The sequence below is a fragment of the Eutrema salsugineum genome, unplaced genomic scaffold, assembly GCF_000478725.1.
Source record: "Eutrema salsugineum unplaced genomic scaffold, Eutsalg1_0 scaffold_6, whole genome shotgun sequence".
In the NCBI taxonomy this organism is placed as follows: Eukaryota; Viridiplantae; Streptophyta; class Magnoliopsida; order Brassicales; family Brassicaceae; genus Eutrema; species Eutrema salsugineum.
Window position 1 is genome coordinate 3,440,667 of NW_006256547.1, and position 16,600 is coordinate 3,457,266.

Below are 16,600 nucleotides of genomic sequence, written 5' to 3' on the forward strand. Positions count from 1 at the left end.
GGTCGAGTCCGTACCAAGTCTCCATTGGGACTCGGATTCCAAGAACTTAGATTGTATTAAATCATTTTTTTAATAACGGTCGGAGATGGAAGAACATAAAAAGAAGCGTCATTATGTCAGGCATTTAATTGAAATTACGAGGACGATGAGCGACCGACCAATAATAAAATTATTTTGTTTCTTTGTGTCCGCAGTTAATAACGATGTGTTTAGCGGCCAAACGCGGATTATCGATATCAATTACTAAAAAGAATATAAATAGAAATGAAAGAATCACATACTGTCATCCAGAAAAATAATCCAAAGTGTCATTTGGGAAATCAAACAGAATACACTCTAAGAAGGTTTTACATATAAAAACCCCTTCTTTTGTTACTGTAAACAAAAACAGAGCGAAACAAGAAAGGACCTATTGAACAAAATCAAAGCTTTAAAAACTTGTGAAAAACTATATTACCTTCTTTCTTTCTTTCTCTCTCTGCACTGTTTTTCTGAAATCAATCGATCTTAACCGAGGAATAGATGAGCCTTGTGAACCAGAGACAAGCATAGAATCCGATTGTTCCGGTCAGCACAAAAAACGCATAAGAAGCGATGAGCATGTACCCAAAGTAGAGCATAGCCGAGACGAGCTTCGTGATCTGGAGCTTTGTGAAGAAATAGAAGGCAGCATAGAGAAAGAGATAGAGCGCAGAAGAACCCGAGGTGAGGTAAGACCTCCACCACCAGAGGTAGTCTTCACTGCAAAGCTGGAAGTAGCAGAGAACAATGGTTATCTCGGCGCAGGTGACCATAAGGATTACAAACACGAGGAAGAGGAAACCGAAGATGTAGTAGAACTGGTTGAGCCAGATGGATGTGAGGATGAAGAAGAGCTCGATGAAGACTGCACCGAACGGTAAGATTCCTCCAATAAGGATTGAGAAAACCGGGTTCATGTACCAAGCTTGCTCTGGGATTTGCCTTGGGATTTTGTTGGTTTTCACGGGATCATCGAGCGCTGGCTTCTTGAATCCGATGTAACCTCCAACAAAGACAAGAGGGACCGAGATCCCAAACCAGAGGAAGATCAGAGCAAACATTGTCCCGAAGGGAACAGCTCCAGATGATTTCTGCCCCCAGATGAGAGCGTTTAGGACGAAGAAGATGCCTGAGACGACTGCAGGGAACAAGAAGGCTGTTCTGAAGGCAATTCTCTTCCATTCTGTTCCTTTGAACATTTTGTAGAGACGCGAAGAGGCGTAACCGGCAAAGAGGCCCATGAAGACCCATAGGAGGAGCATGGCTGTCATAAGACCTCCACGATTGGACGGGGAGAGAAATCCGAGCATGGCGAAGATCATAGTGACAAGTACCATGCCTAAACACTGAACACCTGTGCCAACATAGACGCAGAGAAGATCCGAATTGGTTGGAGGCCTGAAAACATCGCCATGGACAAGTTTCCACCCTGTCTCTTCTTGAGCTTCTTCTTGAGTCTCAAGCTCATTGTACCGTGAAATGTCGCGGTAAAGGGTCCTCAGCATTATCATCGCTACCATACCAGAGAGGAAGAGGACAATCATCAGAGAGTTGACAATAGAGAACCAGTGAATTTGATTGTCGCTCATCAGTAGATAAGCATCCCATCTAGACGCCCACTTCACTTCACTTTCCTAAAGGGACAGCAATGGCAAAACAGTGAGAACGGGAACACATTATAATCTCACTAGGAGATAACTATCAGGTTATATACTGATTAATCGAACAAGAACTTGCCTGAAAATCAACATCATATGTGAAGATAATTTCCTTCTTATTGTCGACTTCTTGAGGGGTAGCTGAGCTAACAACCAGGCGCTTCGTGTGGGGATCACAGGTAGTCAAACGGGTCTTCTCACTCCATTTTCCTTCGTATTCATGCTTGACACTACAAATCAAGGTAAAGACATTTAGTACTGAAAATAGACGGGATCCCAAGAGTTCAATTTGGTAACAAGAATTGCACCTGTATGGTTTGACCTCGAATCCCACAATCCTTGCAGCATCGGTTTGCATATCTCTGTGATACCGGACAGTGAATGCCAAGTGATTGTGCATAAAGTACTTTTGCTCTTTGCTCTGTAAATTCAAAGGGCAGCTTAGAAAATCGTGTTATCACGTGCAATGCAAATAGTAAACATTTCAATCCTACTTACACCCTCATACTGGCCTTTAAGACCGACATGATAACCGAGCTGATACACAACAGAGGGAGAACCCTGATCAAGTCTGTCGATTGGTACCACTAGAGGAAGGTTATCGAGGATCCTAACACACAAACAAGCAAAGCATAAGAAAAAGTAACAGAGAGAGAACATGCTATTCATTAGAAAGTCAGAGAGAGGCTCATATTCGAGGTCTTACATGTTGACCCGATACTCATCATCAATCTTCTCTTTGAATTCCTTGGCAGTCTTTGCATCAAGAGTGACTCGGCAGAGAACATTGCACATTTGTGCCTCTCGCATTTTAAACTGCATTATTGAGTCAGGGATAAAGTAAAGGGAAAGGCTCAATTTTTTTTACCAGAGATGAATAATAATAACCCAAGCATCAGCCATATTCAAACAAAACAGAGACAAACCGAATAAGGCGCATTCTCGATCCGGTCACCACGAAGCACTTCTCCAAGATTCTCAGTACTGTCCACTATCTTCTTAGGGCGGCAGAAAGGAAGAGAGTAATACGAGTACGGAAGCTGAGTCTTAATGGAGCTCAACTTGTTTACTTTCACCTTCAGCTCATCGCCCTGCAGATAACAAAGATCAACACTTGAATATTCAATTTCAGCTTGGACCTCTAAGTAGAATTTATTATTAGCCACCTAAAATATTGTCAATTTCTATGATTCTAATTAAACATGCATGCAAAACTTTATAGAGGTTTGTTTTAGTTAGCGATAGTACGCTTTTCTATAATGAGAAGCGAATCATTCATTACAAATAGATGGAAAAAAAAAAAAAGCAAAATTGCAACGGCCAAGGCTACTCCCGAAGAGGAAACATTGACGAAGCTCTTGTGAAATGCGACATTGTACAGATCAGGAGATCTACGAAGTAAAGAAGAAGGAGAATTTTTCGTGCCTCAACCATCACAATATACACATCATTCTCGAGAAATGTTAAACACCGAATGTCGGTGCATCGTCACTACGATTCTAACCTCCAAACAAAAAGTTCAAAACCAGATCCGAGAGATCCAAATCAGATCCCAACAAATAAGATGAGAAACTGAGACGTTACCTTTTCGAAATCCTGAGGAGCGACACCGGGGAGGTAGAAAGAGTGAGCACCATGGATAAAGAGCAGAAGAATCGCGGCAATTACAGATCCAAAAATTTGTCTTCTTCTGGAACTGCTCCGAAACTCCATAGCCATGGCGGTTCCACAGAAGAAGAAGAAAGTGAGCAGATCTGGAAGCTAAAAGAAGCTACGCTTTGTGTGTATTTTGTTTTGCGAGTCTCTGCGAGAGACGAAGAGAAGAAGCTTGCAAAGTATGATAGATCCTGGTTTCTCTCTCCGTTATTGCTTCGTTTCTGTAACATCATTCCTCTCCATTTATATTCCGCCACGTGTATTTCGTGGAAAACGCGACTATTTAACACGTCGAAAATTGAATGGGCCACATTTCTTAAGCCCATATATCATTTCTATCAGTTTTGAACTTTGAGTTATTTTTATTAAAAGTCTCTAACTCAAACAAATATGAAACGAAAACCGGTTGTTATTCTTTGGGACGAAAAACCATTTGAAAATGTTCTTTTCTTACCTACTTAGAGAAGATTGATGATTAAAGTCGGTCTATCGACAAAACTTTTAGTGTTAATAGCTTAAAAGGGAAGTTCAGTAGTAATATTTAAAATATTGATCACTCCACTCTCATAACTTTTTTATCAAAATATTTAAATGGCTATTTTTAAAAAAAAACAAAAATCCTACTGTTTTTGGTCGTTTTGACCAATTAACTCTAACATCAAGTACCTTTAATGAACTAGTCTATAATGACGTGAGACGTTAAGCAAAGTAAGATGTATGTTAGTATTGGAACTAATAAATAAGTAAACCATATCGATGAGAAAAGCAAAAAAAAAAAAAAAAAACTCTTAATTTTATTAAATTCTAAACGTTACAATAACAATGAGTAAATTGTATTTATTAAATTCTATCAGATTAGATACCAATCCTATATATAAATAGAAGGGGTAAGAAAGAAATTAAGAGAAAAAGGAGTAAATTGTATTTTGACAAATAGAAAATGGAGATCAAGACATTTTTCATGGGATTTCTCTTAATCACCATTTTAATATCGTCTGCTTGTCCTAGTTTAGCCACCAAAAATGACGACGAGCCCTTGCTCGATCCTGACACCAGTTTAGAGAGAGAGTTTGCAAAAACACCGGCTCCAAGAGGATATAATGATGATATGTTGAACAAAGAATCATCAGAACTTATGAACTATGTCTTAAATTGCCTTAAGAAGAGGGGGCTAAGTGCAATGACGAAGTGTTATACGACATTATCCAAAACAAAACTACTTCGAAAGATTGTTGTCTGAAGATAGTGCAAGTTGGGAAAGAGTGTCACATGGCGTCTACAAAGATAGTATTTAAGTTGTATAATCTCAAACGTTTTGCTCCCAAAAGTCTTTTCAAGGCTAATAAAATTTGGAACAGATGTAGTGACCTAAATGAAACTCCTACGCCAATTTCTCGTTAAATATTAAGTTTTTGTAATTGATAATAATAAATATCAATAAATAATGGTAAAAATTACTTGTTTCGTCCAAACTATATATATTCTTAACAATTCAATACCAGTGTAATCTATTTTGACTCATTCAATTACACTGTTTTGGTTTAGTTTGATTCCATTTTTCATTCGAACAGATATGAAAACTGCAGTTTTAAAGAAAGCAATGGCAATTTCTTTCCTTTCGTTCTGATCAATCTTAGGGGGTTATTGGAAGTTAGGGGGTTATTGGGAGTTAGATTTATGAAGATTTTAGTTGATTTTAAAAATTATGAGATTTGTCAAATTTTTAAGAGTTTTGTTGGATTTGTAAAATTTAGAGAGAGTTCTATAGATTTAAACAATCTATTAAGAATTGTTTAATATGACAGATTTTGAGAATCCAAGGATATAGGTAGTATTTTGAGAATCATGATTTATGAATTAAATTATAAAGAATCATTATGCCAATAACACTAGATTATAACAGAATCATAGAATCATTTAAATGCAAATTTTTTGAATAACAATGGATTTTGATTAGATTATAAAAATCATCATATCAATAACAACTGATTTTTATAATCTCTAAATGAATAACAGAGGAATCTATTAAGAATGTAAAAATCCACGAACCAATAACTATAGAATCTTAAACTCTAAAAATCTTTATAAATCAACTCTCCAATAACACCCCTTAGATTTATGAAGATTTTAGTTGATTTTAAAAATCATGAGATTTGTCAAATTTTTAAGAGTTTTGTTGGATTTATAAAATTTAGAGAGAGTTCTATTAAGAATTTTTTAATATGACAGATTTTGAGAATCCAAGGATATAGGTAGTATTTTGAGAATCATGATTTATGAATTAAATTATAAAGAATCATTATGCCAATAACACTAGATTATAACAGAATCATAGAATCATTTAAATGCAGACTTTTTGAATAACAATGGATTTTGATTAGATTATAAAAATCATCATATCAATAACAACTGATTTTTATAATTTCTAAATAAATAACAGAGAAATCTATTAAGAATGTAAAAATCCACGAACCAATAACTATAGAATCTTAAACTCTAAAAATCTTTATAAATCAATTCTCCAATAATACCCCCTTAGATTTATGAATCAGTTGATTCAGATTTATATGTTTTGTTATTCATAAATGCTCTAGTATTGTCTCTCATAGCATGATCTTATTTACCTTTTATTTATTATTATCTTAAACTAAAATTGCATGATATTATTTCCAAAAATGAAGAGGATGAAATTTTCTTCAATTTTGACAAAAAAATGAAATTTTCTTCAACAATCTATCTTGGGATTTAATACAGAAAACCAATCTAGTTGAACTTCAATTTCCTTTTTATCGTATTTGAACTTAAAAATTTTACGAAGGGTGTGAAACAGTACAAGACAGAAAAGTGCATTGACTTTTAATTTTTGAAGATCTAATTTATCCGTAAAAGAATATTCGGTCGGTCCTTATAACGATTATTGGATTCTCTTACGATCTCTTGACGATCTATCAGTGCTGCTGATTCCGTATTCTAGGAGCAGGATGATGAAGAGAGCGCCGCTTCTATACGCCGTCGTTTTGCTTCTAGTTTGCCTCTTCCTGCCACGTGTCGTCGACTCATCGTCTCGATGCAAAGCCTGGCTGGTTCAATCCATCCCCACGGACATGCCCGAGTTTCCTCGCATCTCTGGTGTACTCTCCACAGGTTCTTCACTGTTTCTCGAGAAAATCTGGGCACAAGAACTGTTTATTACTTACTCTTTGCTCTGTTATTTTCAATTTTTTTTTATTTTGAACAAGTTGTGTGATACGCCTTTGAAGTTTCTGGATTCTAAGTAAAACATTTCCTGCAAAATTCATTTCTTTGTTTTGTTTTCAGAGAAAGCCTGTGTCTTTTTGCGAACTTATTGAGCCTTATTTCCTCTGTACTATCATAGCTCTGTTTTTGTTTATACATTGGAAAAAAAGTTGGGTAATTCAGTTAGTCTATTACAAAGACAATATCTGGATATGTGTTTTGAGGGAAATGTTTGGTGCTGCAGGGGATGTGTTTCAGTGGCTGGCAAATAATTCAACAAGATCACTAGACATCATAGCACAGTATTGGCAGCTTCTTGCTAACCCAAAGGATCCTCGCTCGGGCGATTTCGGTTTCTCAGATTCAGATTTGCAGAAATTTGGAGCTCATCTTGGTTCTCTAGTCTATAAATCCATCGACAATGCTGCTAATCGGAATGTTAGTATCAGGTAAATTAGTACAAATCTTTCATAGTTAGGATGGTTTCTTGAAAGGAATTGTTTTTGAGTATAGGATCATGGAATATTGAGAAATGATGAGAATGGTCTTTCTATCAGGAATAGTTATTAGATTTATCGTTGAAAGTTATAAACTTTTTGAATTTGAATGATAAATACTTGTGCATAGACTATTGTCTCATTCAGGAGTATACCCAGAGTACACCAAAGAACCATCTGATCTTGCTTCTGGAAGATCAAACGTCAAGAATGTGACTTTGTTACTAAGCAAATGGTATGGCTCTGGAATCGTTCATGCCAAGGTTTGGATTTCAGATGATCGCGACGTCTATATAGGATCTGCCAATAATGACTGGAAATCTCTAACTCAAGTATGTCTAATATTTTACATACAAACTGAAATCACCGTAGAACATTGGCTGCAATGTATGAGCTGTTTTGATTTTTGACAGGTGAAAGAAGTTGGGATCTACTTAAGTGGGTGTTCTCGAATTGCTCGAAAGGTTAAGACTTATTTCGATAACTTGTGGAGATTAGCATCTCTTGACTCTTCAATTCACACAAGAAGTGTATCAGATCAACAATGGCTGATCAAAAGAACTGTTCCTTGCTGGTCCCATTTTATACCTAACAAAGCAAGATGCAGGTAATGGGATCGAGAAGTGACACTGAACCAGAAACTATACTCTCTTTCTTCTGTACTTTGCATTAAGTGTTTCTCTTTTCAGGTCACCTCTTCCAAGTTACATAGAGACACCTAATGTTTCCCCAGGTTATCCTTCACTATCTGATCCTGAGATGTATAGAATCGATATTGAAGCTCTCCCTAGAAACCATTCTTGTTCAGAACCGCAACTGAGCTATCTATCTTTTGCACCACCAGAGGTTAAAATCAATAAAAACAGTTCAGGGCTCTTTGATCATATACATGATATGGTTTTGGCATTTTGAAAATGTAGCTTTTGTTTGGGAAGCATCAATCTGATGAACAAGGATGGATAGATACAATCAAATCTGTAGTGGAAGGAGGAACAGTGAGGATCAATACAATGGATTGGCTTGGTCAGTCTCAATATACTAATCCTAAGGTTTATTGGTCATCCCTTTCTTCTGCGGTTTCCGAGGTACTTACCTATTCTTAATGATCTAACTCTCCTTAAATGCCAGAATTTGAGTTACATAGAATTGACATTGCAGGTCGTCTTCGCCAAGAATGCTAAAGTGAAGATTCTAGTAGCATATTGGGGTCATTTCATTGAGGCCACTGATCGATACTTGAGGACGCTGCTCTACTCCAATGTTCTTTGCTCCTCTTCCTCTATGCAAAGCAAATGTTTTGGCCAAGTGGAGATCAGATACTACATGGTTCCTGGTTTTAACAAGACAGGACCTGCGGTTAGAAACGGGACTAAAACCGGAAACCGGTATCCAGATTACACGAGAGTGAATCACGGGAAATATGTGGTGAGCGACGTGAGAGCTCACATAGGGACCAGCAACCTCGTTTGGGACTACTTCTTTGCGACAAGTGGTGTAAGTTTTGGAACTTACAACACCAAGATTGTGTTGAAGCTTCAGGAGATCTTTGATGCAGATTGGAACTCTCCATATGTAGTTCCAGTTCAAGAATTTGGACAAAGATGTTTAATTTAATTTCAGGGTTTGAACATAGAGGTATATTAATGAGACAAAGTAGCATTATTTTCAAGAAATGTTTTTTTTTTAATTCCTGAGATAAACATACAAATGTTTGGTGACCAGTACATTATCTCAATTGTTAAAAATAGTGTCTTCAAGTGATCATCCTGATAACTATTTAATGAAAATCTTTTTTCCTAATAGATTAACGAAGTCTAAAATCCAGATCTATATTATGTGTTGATTAGTGAATAATAAACTTTCATATGCAAAATCGTTTACGCAGAAATTTATAAACCGTTAATGCATTAGGTGTTAATGCATTAGGTGTAATAAATTTCATGCTTGGTTAGATTATCCTTTTAAAAGAAATAACCAATGTGGAACGAATTAATCTAGTGGTTGGTTTTGATACGGTGTAAATTTCACATTAGATTCGAATATTAGGCAAATACATATCTTACTTTTAAAATAAAATGATGTCTACACGTAGCGTAAGTGCGTAACTATGTTGAGTGATTACAAATTTTTCAAAAAGAAAGTTAACAAAATTAAGTATATTCACGTTAAGCGGAAGAATGATAACATCTCATGCGCAAAACATCATATTGGCTTTCACATCTCATGCGCAAAACATCATATTGGCTTTCTTAACCTCCCTCAACTTTTGACTTGGTTAATCAATTAAACTAAACACGGTGATTAAGCTTATCCAAGAACACGATTGTAGTGCAAGTAGGATATTTTAGGATAATATTTTGAAAGGAAGCATATTATGTAAGGAATTTGGTTGGAGTAGGGCCAAAGGAAGGTCGCTGGAGATACAAGTGAAGAAAAGACATATCTAAGATTAAAAATTGGGGTCCCATATATATCAGACAGGTGTAGCAGTTAGGTAGTACCCACTGATTGATTGCCTTTTTCCTTTTTCCATCAATCTATCTGTTATATATCACAGTCCTTTTTGTCTCTTACACACACACCCACCGGTTTAGAATATTGCAATTGCAGTACCAAAATTTTGTGGACCGATTCAATTTAATGATATTCAGACTTGAAAATAGTTTTTTTTTTTTTTTTAAATGTCTTTAGCCCGGTCCCTATAATATATCAAACTTACTAAGACTCTTTTCATTCCAAAAATAAGGTTATAACGTTGAATGAAGAGAAGCTTTCCTTTTTAAGGAAAATAGTAACCTTATTTTTGGGATAGAGTTTGGTGGCCTGGTGAGATAATGTTAGTGCAGATTCTTTCCACTTCAGCTCGATTTATTACATTCCATGCATCCGAGACTAATAATGCATCATCCAATGGACCTACCAACATTATCTTTCTCTTTCTCATTTTTGTTTTTATCTCAATTTTTGTATCCACTCAATTCACTTTTTATCTGTCTATCTAAAGTCTAAACCCGTGCATGATTATATGACTTTTATAGTTCTTACACCGTGGGGTTATTTAGTTTAATTTATGACTCAATCCAGCGCATCACACAGATGTATATTTTACCTATTATTTGTGTATACCTCACTTTTCCAGAATGTTTGCATGACGCAATTGTTAATGCAATGACAATTCGCTTATCTCATGTATCTTTCTGTAAATAAACTAAAATAAAGCTGTTTTTAATAGTTTTTTATCGTGTCTTTGTTCTTAGAAATTACTTTCTATTAATTGACCTTGTAATACAAGGAAAGGTGGGTCGTTTTGGACTCTCTACGAGACTACGACACGAACACGTGCCTGTTCTTTTCAAATCTCTCCAATTATGTGCAAGTTTTGTCCGTTACTTTTTCTCTATCACGCAATCTAACTTTACCGTAACCACTTGTCGAATCGGTATATGTCCTTAATTTGTTGATAAACTCGAGATTGAAATTGGTAATCATAATGCAGTAACGTACAACTTACTAGTAGTATGATATATGTCTTGCTCAATGTAACGTCTTTTATTTTCTGAAAATAATAATTTAATTAGCTGTAATATCTGTGAAAATATTAATATTCTAAGTTACATATAATTGTGTATGTAAGATCTCAATTTGTCAAACAAAAAATATCTCCCAAGAAGTTTTTGTTTTTTACTTGTTCAAAAGAAAAGTTCTTGTTTTTTTACGTTATTGCAAAATGACAAAAAGTCGAATGATACTAGATATTTTGATATACGTTTAACACGAAGACAGAAAAAAGGTTTAATGAGTAATACATAAAGTAAAATGTATTCATGTAAATGTTTTTGATATAATATCTGTTGTTATTATATCTGTTGTGGTAAAAAAATAAAATAAATAAATATCTGTTGTTATTACTTTTTCTGACACTCTGTAATTTCAATTTTTGATAACTTTTCTCATGTTAGAATATTTATGTATATTTTTAAATAAAATGAAAGATATATAAAAAACCAATTACGGTATGCTTCATTTAAATTTTTATTAGGTTTTTATACTTCCAATTTTTTAAAGTGCAATGGGATTGTCTTTCGATAAGAACATCTTTCTCCGCTCATGTTCTGTTTATCTGTGTTCTCCACTCTCAACTAAAACCTAGTGCTATTCAGTGGACATTGGAAGACTAACATAGATGGCGATGATTAATTTAAGTTTTATTTAATTAGATCGTAATATTACCTTCTGCTTTAATATAGTTTTTTTTTTCATTTTCTGGTCAGAAAACCTCAACGTCTATATATGCACATAATTTACAAAACCTCCTGAATCTAACAACAAACCGAATGACAAAATTAACAGTTTCACATTACTTACATTAATTACCTTCTCCCGTCGCAGTCACTACCGAGTTTTCATCGCTACTATAGTTATCATTATTATTAGGGTCATTAATAATATTAATATTATTATTAATAGTCATAATATTATTATTATTATTATCGCCGTGCCACGACCATACGATGTCGTTTAACGCCGGCCTGACTTGTTCTTCGTATAACCTATTGTACTCAAGAGTGTCTCCCGCCGATTTGCAGAACTCGACGACGGAGACCTCCGGCGCAACCTCGAAAACCTCCGCCGTCACAGAGATCTGTCCCTTCCTCCCCTCCGTTTTCCCCTGCAACTTCACCTTGAAATCCTTTGTCTTCTTCACCTTCATGTTTATCTCCTTCCCGATCCCTTCGATCTTCGCCATTATCTCCGACGCCGACCACCGTGACGTGAACATCGATCTCAGCTTCCTCTTGCTCTCAAACAAACTCGACAGATCGAATCCCGACGACATCGACGAGATGAATTGGAACGCGTTGAAGAATTTCGGCGACACCGGCGGTTCTTCCTCCTCGTCTTCACCGTCGCCGTCTCTTCTCTGATTCTCGTCGTTATTGCTCGGCGAATTGATCGGTTCGTCGATTTTGAAAGCGATCGGAGGCTTGAAGCTTTTCCGAAACCAAGGCGTACGCATAATCGCCGGGATCGAGATCCGTCTATCGGGATCGACGACGAGGAGTTTCGAAATCAATCTCTTCGCTTCCGGTGGAAACCACATCGGAAAATCGAAATCCGCCTTGAAAATCTTCTGGTACATTTTCATCAGATTCTCATCCTGAAACGGAAGATATCCGGCGAGGAGCACGTACAAGATAACGCCGCATGACCATATATCCGCCTTTGCGCCGTCGTATCCTTTCTTCCGAAGAACCTCCGGCGCCACGTAAGCCGGAGTACCGCACTGGGTGTGTAGCAAACCGTCTTGTAGAAGCTGCTCAGGCAAAGCGGAGAGACCGAAATCGGAGACCTTGAGATCTCCGTTGTGGTCGAGGAGGAGATTCTCCGGTTTGAGATCCCGGTGAGAAACGCCTCTGCTGTGGCAGAAATCAACGGCTGAGATCAATTGCTGGAAATATTTGCGAGCGGAGTCTTCCTTGAGTCTTCCTTTAGCGATTTTGGCGAAAAGCTCTCCGCCTCTGACGAACTCCATGACGAAGAAGATCTTGGTCTTTGTGGCCATGACTTCTTTAAGCTCGACGACGTTTGGATGACGAACGAGTCTCATGATGGAGATCTCTCGTTTGATCTGATCCATCATACCATTCCTCTTCATCACCTGATCTTTGTTGATGACTTTTATGGCCACGCTCTCGCCGCCGATTATCTCCTTGCCGTAATAGACTTTGGCGAAGGTTCCTTTGCCTAGTAGCCTTCCCATCTCGTATTTACCGAACAGAACACGACGTTGCTCTTCCTCCATTTTCAAGTGAACGTTTTACTTCTTTTTTTTTGTTAAGATGAAGAAGGTGGTGAGAGTTGAGGAGAGGATTTAGGAAAGTGAAAAGCTGTTGACCCATGATTTTAAGTTTGGGTTGCTCCATGAGCATATACTATCTTTACTGAAGTAGAATGATTCCATATGTATTCAGCAAATATGATTGCTTTGAGAGATGATGATGATGAGTGATGAAGATTTTATTGGTGGTTTGTTTTATAAGAAACACAGTAAGGCGGTTTGAGACGGCCCCTTGGAAATATATTCAGAGATTTCCTGCACGAAAGAGACTCACGAGATTCAATCAATGCCGCGGTTTAGAGATACAAATTATATGTAGTGTTTTATGTTCTCTATAAATTGTTTCAGTTTAACACGATAATTACAGTATTCATGAATTTATGTTACTCTTTCGGTTACACACCTTTCTCTTTCTGCATTGAATTTCTTTATTAAATTAAGATATTTAAATACTGATGATTCATGTTTGAGTTTTAATATTTACCACCTCTATTGGTGAGGTGGTATTAAATTATTAAAAGGAGGAATATACATACTTATTTAACTTAGTGGCGTAAAATTCATGGCAAATTATCTACATTTCTAAACGAAGATAATACCAAAGAAATTAAAGATCTAATGGCGCCGGCGGTAATAGATTGACAGGTTTGTTTTTTATATATGGTTAAAAGTATTCCTATCTATAATTAACAAGTTTTTGTATGTAGCAGTGTAGGTAGGAAAAAAAAACCTTCTGTAACAAACATATTTTTATAGAAAAATATCAAAACAGCAACAAATCGTTATCTTGGTATGTAGCAGTGTAGGTAAAAAAAAAAAAAAAACCTTCTGTAACAAACATATTTTTATAGAAAAATATCAAGACAGCAACAAATCGTTATCACGCATAGATGTTCTAATATGGAGAAAACTAGTATGTCCATTCATATTTTTGAATGTATCTTACAGTTATATACTATATTAACTTGATTCAAAAATTGAATCCATTCATATTATCCATCGAATTTCAAGGCAATCTGTAAATTCCTTTGTAACAATAGTCCAGAGATTTGTTACAAAAAAAAAAAAACAATAGTCCAGAGATGTAAAAGAGATAAGTAGTGTTGACTGAAATTTCGAAAAACAAACAAATAAAGATGACAAAATGGTAGCTATAGTTGGAGAAGATATTTTCTGCGTAGAATAATTAAATGTTGTCATTGGCTCCTATTATTATTAAAGCTTATTACACAATTAATGACTATATTATATGCATCTATGTAACAAAGTTTGTATGTCGACGGCAAAGGACAAGATATGCAAGTCGTCATGTTGTTTTGGATCTTTTGCTTTTGGGGCTAAAGAATTGAACTGTAATGATGTTGATTGATTTATTAAAGCTCTAAACACGATTAGTTTATTTCACATAGACAACCCTCCTACGATTTTGTCTGAACCAGCTGGTTTATTTCAGTAATATCCTGTTTAACCGAATCACTTAATTATATTAAATGAATCGATTAATTTTTCCCTTTAAATTGTTTATTACGTTTAGTTTGCACAATTTGAATTAAAAAAAAAAACAACCAACTACTTAGATCAAGAAGCAAAACTTACGAGTGTCGTTTACAGTAGAATGTTTTACAAGCTGTTTTACCTCAACTCTTCTTAATTAGTCGTAAAAGCTTTGCAAGACTCTTCAGGTAATCCTTGAATAATACTTAACCTCAACGAGGAAAGTTTGACACAAAAAGTTCAAAACTGTTAAACAGGTTCAGTTAAATCAAACAAGATAAAATAGCTCAAAGAGTCTTTTAAATCGTTTGATTATTCTGATCTTTACCAGCTTTTTCATCCAAAGAGGTTTTGGAAATGTCCATCGAATGGCCTCCTCCATTAACAAGCTGTCCTGAAGCATTGAGATTATGTAAGGCAGAGAAGAGAGGAAGAGAAAGTACCTGAATTTCTGATAGATTCTTATCTTCTAAGGTTGCATTGAACAGGTCTGACTGCATCAGATCTTGTGATGTCAAGACTAGGAACCAGCAGATATTTTTGAATATCTGCAAATGATCCAGCGTCTGATGCATCTTTCGATCATTCAGCTATCAGCTCAAATAATCTGCATCTTCACAAAATTCAGGGGAGCCACATATGCAAATTGTTCGTAGATCAAAGTACCCTAATAGGATCATCCATAGTTTTAAAGAAATGCAAAACAGAAGAAAATGTTAGACAAGTACCAGTCCATAACGAATTATTAAATAATCATAAATTCGCTTTAGCTCCAACAAGGTTGCTATATCAGCTTGAGCTTTCTCTATAATGTTCTTACCTTCCTTAGGTTTCTTCTTCTCTATTTTGTTTTATATGGATCAGAAACTCTTAGATTAATAAGATTCACACATAATATCTTGTCGATCCATACACAACTTGACCTAAAGAGTACAGGAAGATAAGGAGGAATGCTACTTTCTCAGTTTTTCTCTATATATAGCACCAAGAGAGTCTCTACCTATTGCAGGGAATAACTAAAAGAAGATTTTCAGGAGATTTTGTAGGTATAAGCAGAAAAGCTTACAAACAACTGCTTGCAAATGTTCTGACCCTCAGCTTCTTGGTCAGACAGCCTACGAACAAAGAAATCATTCCATAAAAAAAAAATCTAAACAAAACAACATAAAAAAAAAAGATAAGTATCCAAACTGCTTATGATACCCAATATTCTCACTCCTCTCGCAAAATGAAATTTAAGAACTCGGTCGAAGAAGAATAATACAATGAAAATTCCAGGGAGAAAATGTGAAGAGATCAAAACCACCAACGAAGTAAAACTTTAGAGTAATCCCCTTACAACTCACTAGCTCCGACACGGAACACGTTTAGTTGTTCGTTTTGCCGTAGCCGACAAGCAACAACAACATTAAGTCATGTTCCTTTTGTAGTCGGTTGTTCATCAAGGCATTTTGGCGATAGATTTCCGCGTGGCTAAAAAATATTCAAACGCTAAAATGTTTTAGCTTTTTAAATCTCAGATTATTCTTTTTTTTTTTTTTTGTCAGAGAAATCTCAGATTAGTCATATGTGTCATGTTGGTAAAATGTATCACTGAACCAGCGGTTACGAAATAAATTTAATTTAATCGAAACTTGTTGTTATCGTCGAATCATCTCACTGAACCACTACAAAACGAACTCATTTTCGTTTAATTATTAATTACAGCCACACCAATATATTCAAACGAACATGTATATCACATTATCTTGAAAAATCTAGCATTTTTGGTTTTTGTGGACATCTATATATTATTGGTTGATTAGTAAAATAAACTTATCATCGAAGAATTCCATGCAACCACAAGATTTTATGGTTGATTGAGACTACTCTTATAAAAAAAACAAGATTGATGAAGACCCGGAAAAACTCTCTTCTCTAGGGAAAAATTTCACCTGAAAAAAACTAGTTATTTTTATAGAACTAGCTATTTTTATAAGTACTAGTTTGTTCATTTTGGGTCATATACTTTGAAGAAAATATCTAATTATCCCTCATGTAACCTTTGTTCTGTTATCTCATATATATACTGTGTATATCATTAGGATATTCGCCAAATTTGTTTTAAATCTATTGAAAGTAAAATACGTCTTGTCAGTCTTGATATAATTCTGATTTCTGGATAAACTCTGGTGGACGATTATGTAAATGACAGTGTC

At 35.6% G+C, this 16,600-nt stretch overlaps 3 protein-coding genes and 1 pseudogene across 3 annotated transcripts; 2 read left to right on the forward strand and 2 right to left on the reverse strand.

Annotated features, from left to right (window-relative positions):
- Positions 1–244: 244 nt before the first annotated feature.
- Positions 245–3,564, reverse strand: LOC18012665 (transmembrane 9 superfamily member 9). Its single transcript, XM_006394694.2, has 7 exons — positions 3,264–3,564; positions 2,606–2,770; positions 2,386–2,495; positions 2,178–2,289; positions 1,988–2,100; positions 1,759–1,909; positions 245–1,655 (listed from the first exon to the last, which is right to left on the reverse strand). The coding sequence occupies exons 1-7, from the start codon at positions 3,396–3,398 to the stop codon at positions 498–500; spliced, it is 1,944 nt and encodes a 647-aa protein (XP_006394756.1). The 5' UTR covers positions 3,399–3,564; the 3' UTR covers positions 245–497.
- Positions 3,565–4,275: 711 nt separating this feature from the next.
- Positions 4,276–4,736, forward strand: LOC18012853 (annotated as a pseudogene).
- Positions 4,737–6,252: 1,516 nt separating this feature from the next.
- LOC18012969 (phospholipase D Z) lies at positions 6,253–8,738 on the forward strand. The gene is made up of 7 exons (XM_024151823.1): positions 6,253–6,479; positions 6,817–7,021; positions 7,200–7,401; positions 7,483–7,676; positions 7,759–7,915; positions 7,990–8,154; positions 8,228–8,738. The coding sequence occupies exons 1-7, from the start codon at positions 6,317–6,319 to the stop codon at positions 8,681–8,683; spliced, it is 1,542 nt and encodes a 513-aa protein (XP_024007591.1). The 5' UTR covers positions 6,253–6,316; the 3' UTR covers positions 8,684–8,738.
- A 2,578-nt stretch (positions 8,739–11,316) lies between these two features.
- Positions 11,317–15,926, reverse strand: LOC18013004 (CBL-interacting serine/threonine-protein kinase 5). The gene is made up of 2 exons (XM_006394697.2): positions 15,606–15,926; positions 11,317–15,517 (listed from the first exon to the last, which is right to left on the reverse strand). The coding sequence occupies exon 2, from the start codon at positions 12,870–12,872 to the stop codon at positions 11,436–11,438; it is 1,437 nt and encodes a 478-aa protein (XP_006394759.1). The 5' UTR covers positions 12,873–15,517; positions 15,606–15,926; the 3' UTR covers positions 11,317–11,435.
- Between the last annotated feature and the right edge of the window lie 674 nt (positions 15,927–16,600).

Excerpts from the sequence above, each read along its gene's own strand:
- LOC18012665 (XM_006394694.2), bottom strand. The coding sequence starts at position 3,398 with ATGGCTATGGAGTTTCGGAGCAGTTCCAGAAGAAGACAAATTTTTGGA. Across the intron at positions 2,290-2,385 it reads GATGAGTATCGGGTCAACAT|GATCCTCGATAACCTTCCTC; the intron begins GTAAGACCTCGA and ends TTTGTGTGTTAG. Across the intron at positions 1,656-1,758 it reads CATATGATGTTGATTTTCAG|GAAAGTGAAGTGAAGTGGGC; the intron begins GCAAGTTCTTGT and ends CTGTCCCTTTAG.
- LOC18012969 (XM_024151823.1), top strand. The coding sequence starts at position 6,317 with ATGATGAAGAGAGCGCCGCTTCTATACGCCGTCGTTTTGCTTCTAGTT. Across the intron at positions 7,677-7,758 it reads CCTAACAAAGCAAGATGCAG|GTCACCTCTTCCAAGTTACA; the intron begins GTAATGGGATCG and ends TTCTCTTTTCAG. Across the intron at positions 7,916-7,989 it reads TATCTTTTGCACCACCAGAG|CTTTTGTTTGGGAAGCATCA; the intron begins GTTAAAATCAAT and ends TTGAAAATGTAG.
- LOC18013004 (XM_006394697.2), bottom strand. The coding sequence starts at position 12,872 with ATGGAGGAAGAGCAACGTCGTGTTCTGTTCGGTAAATACGAGATGGGA.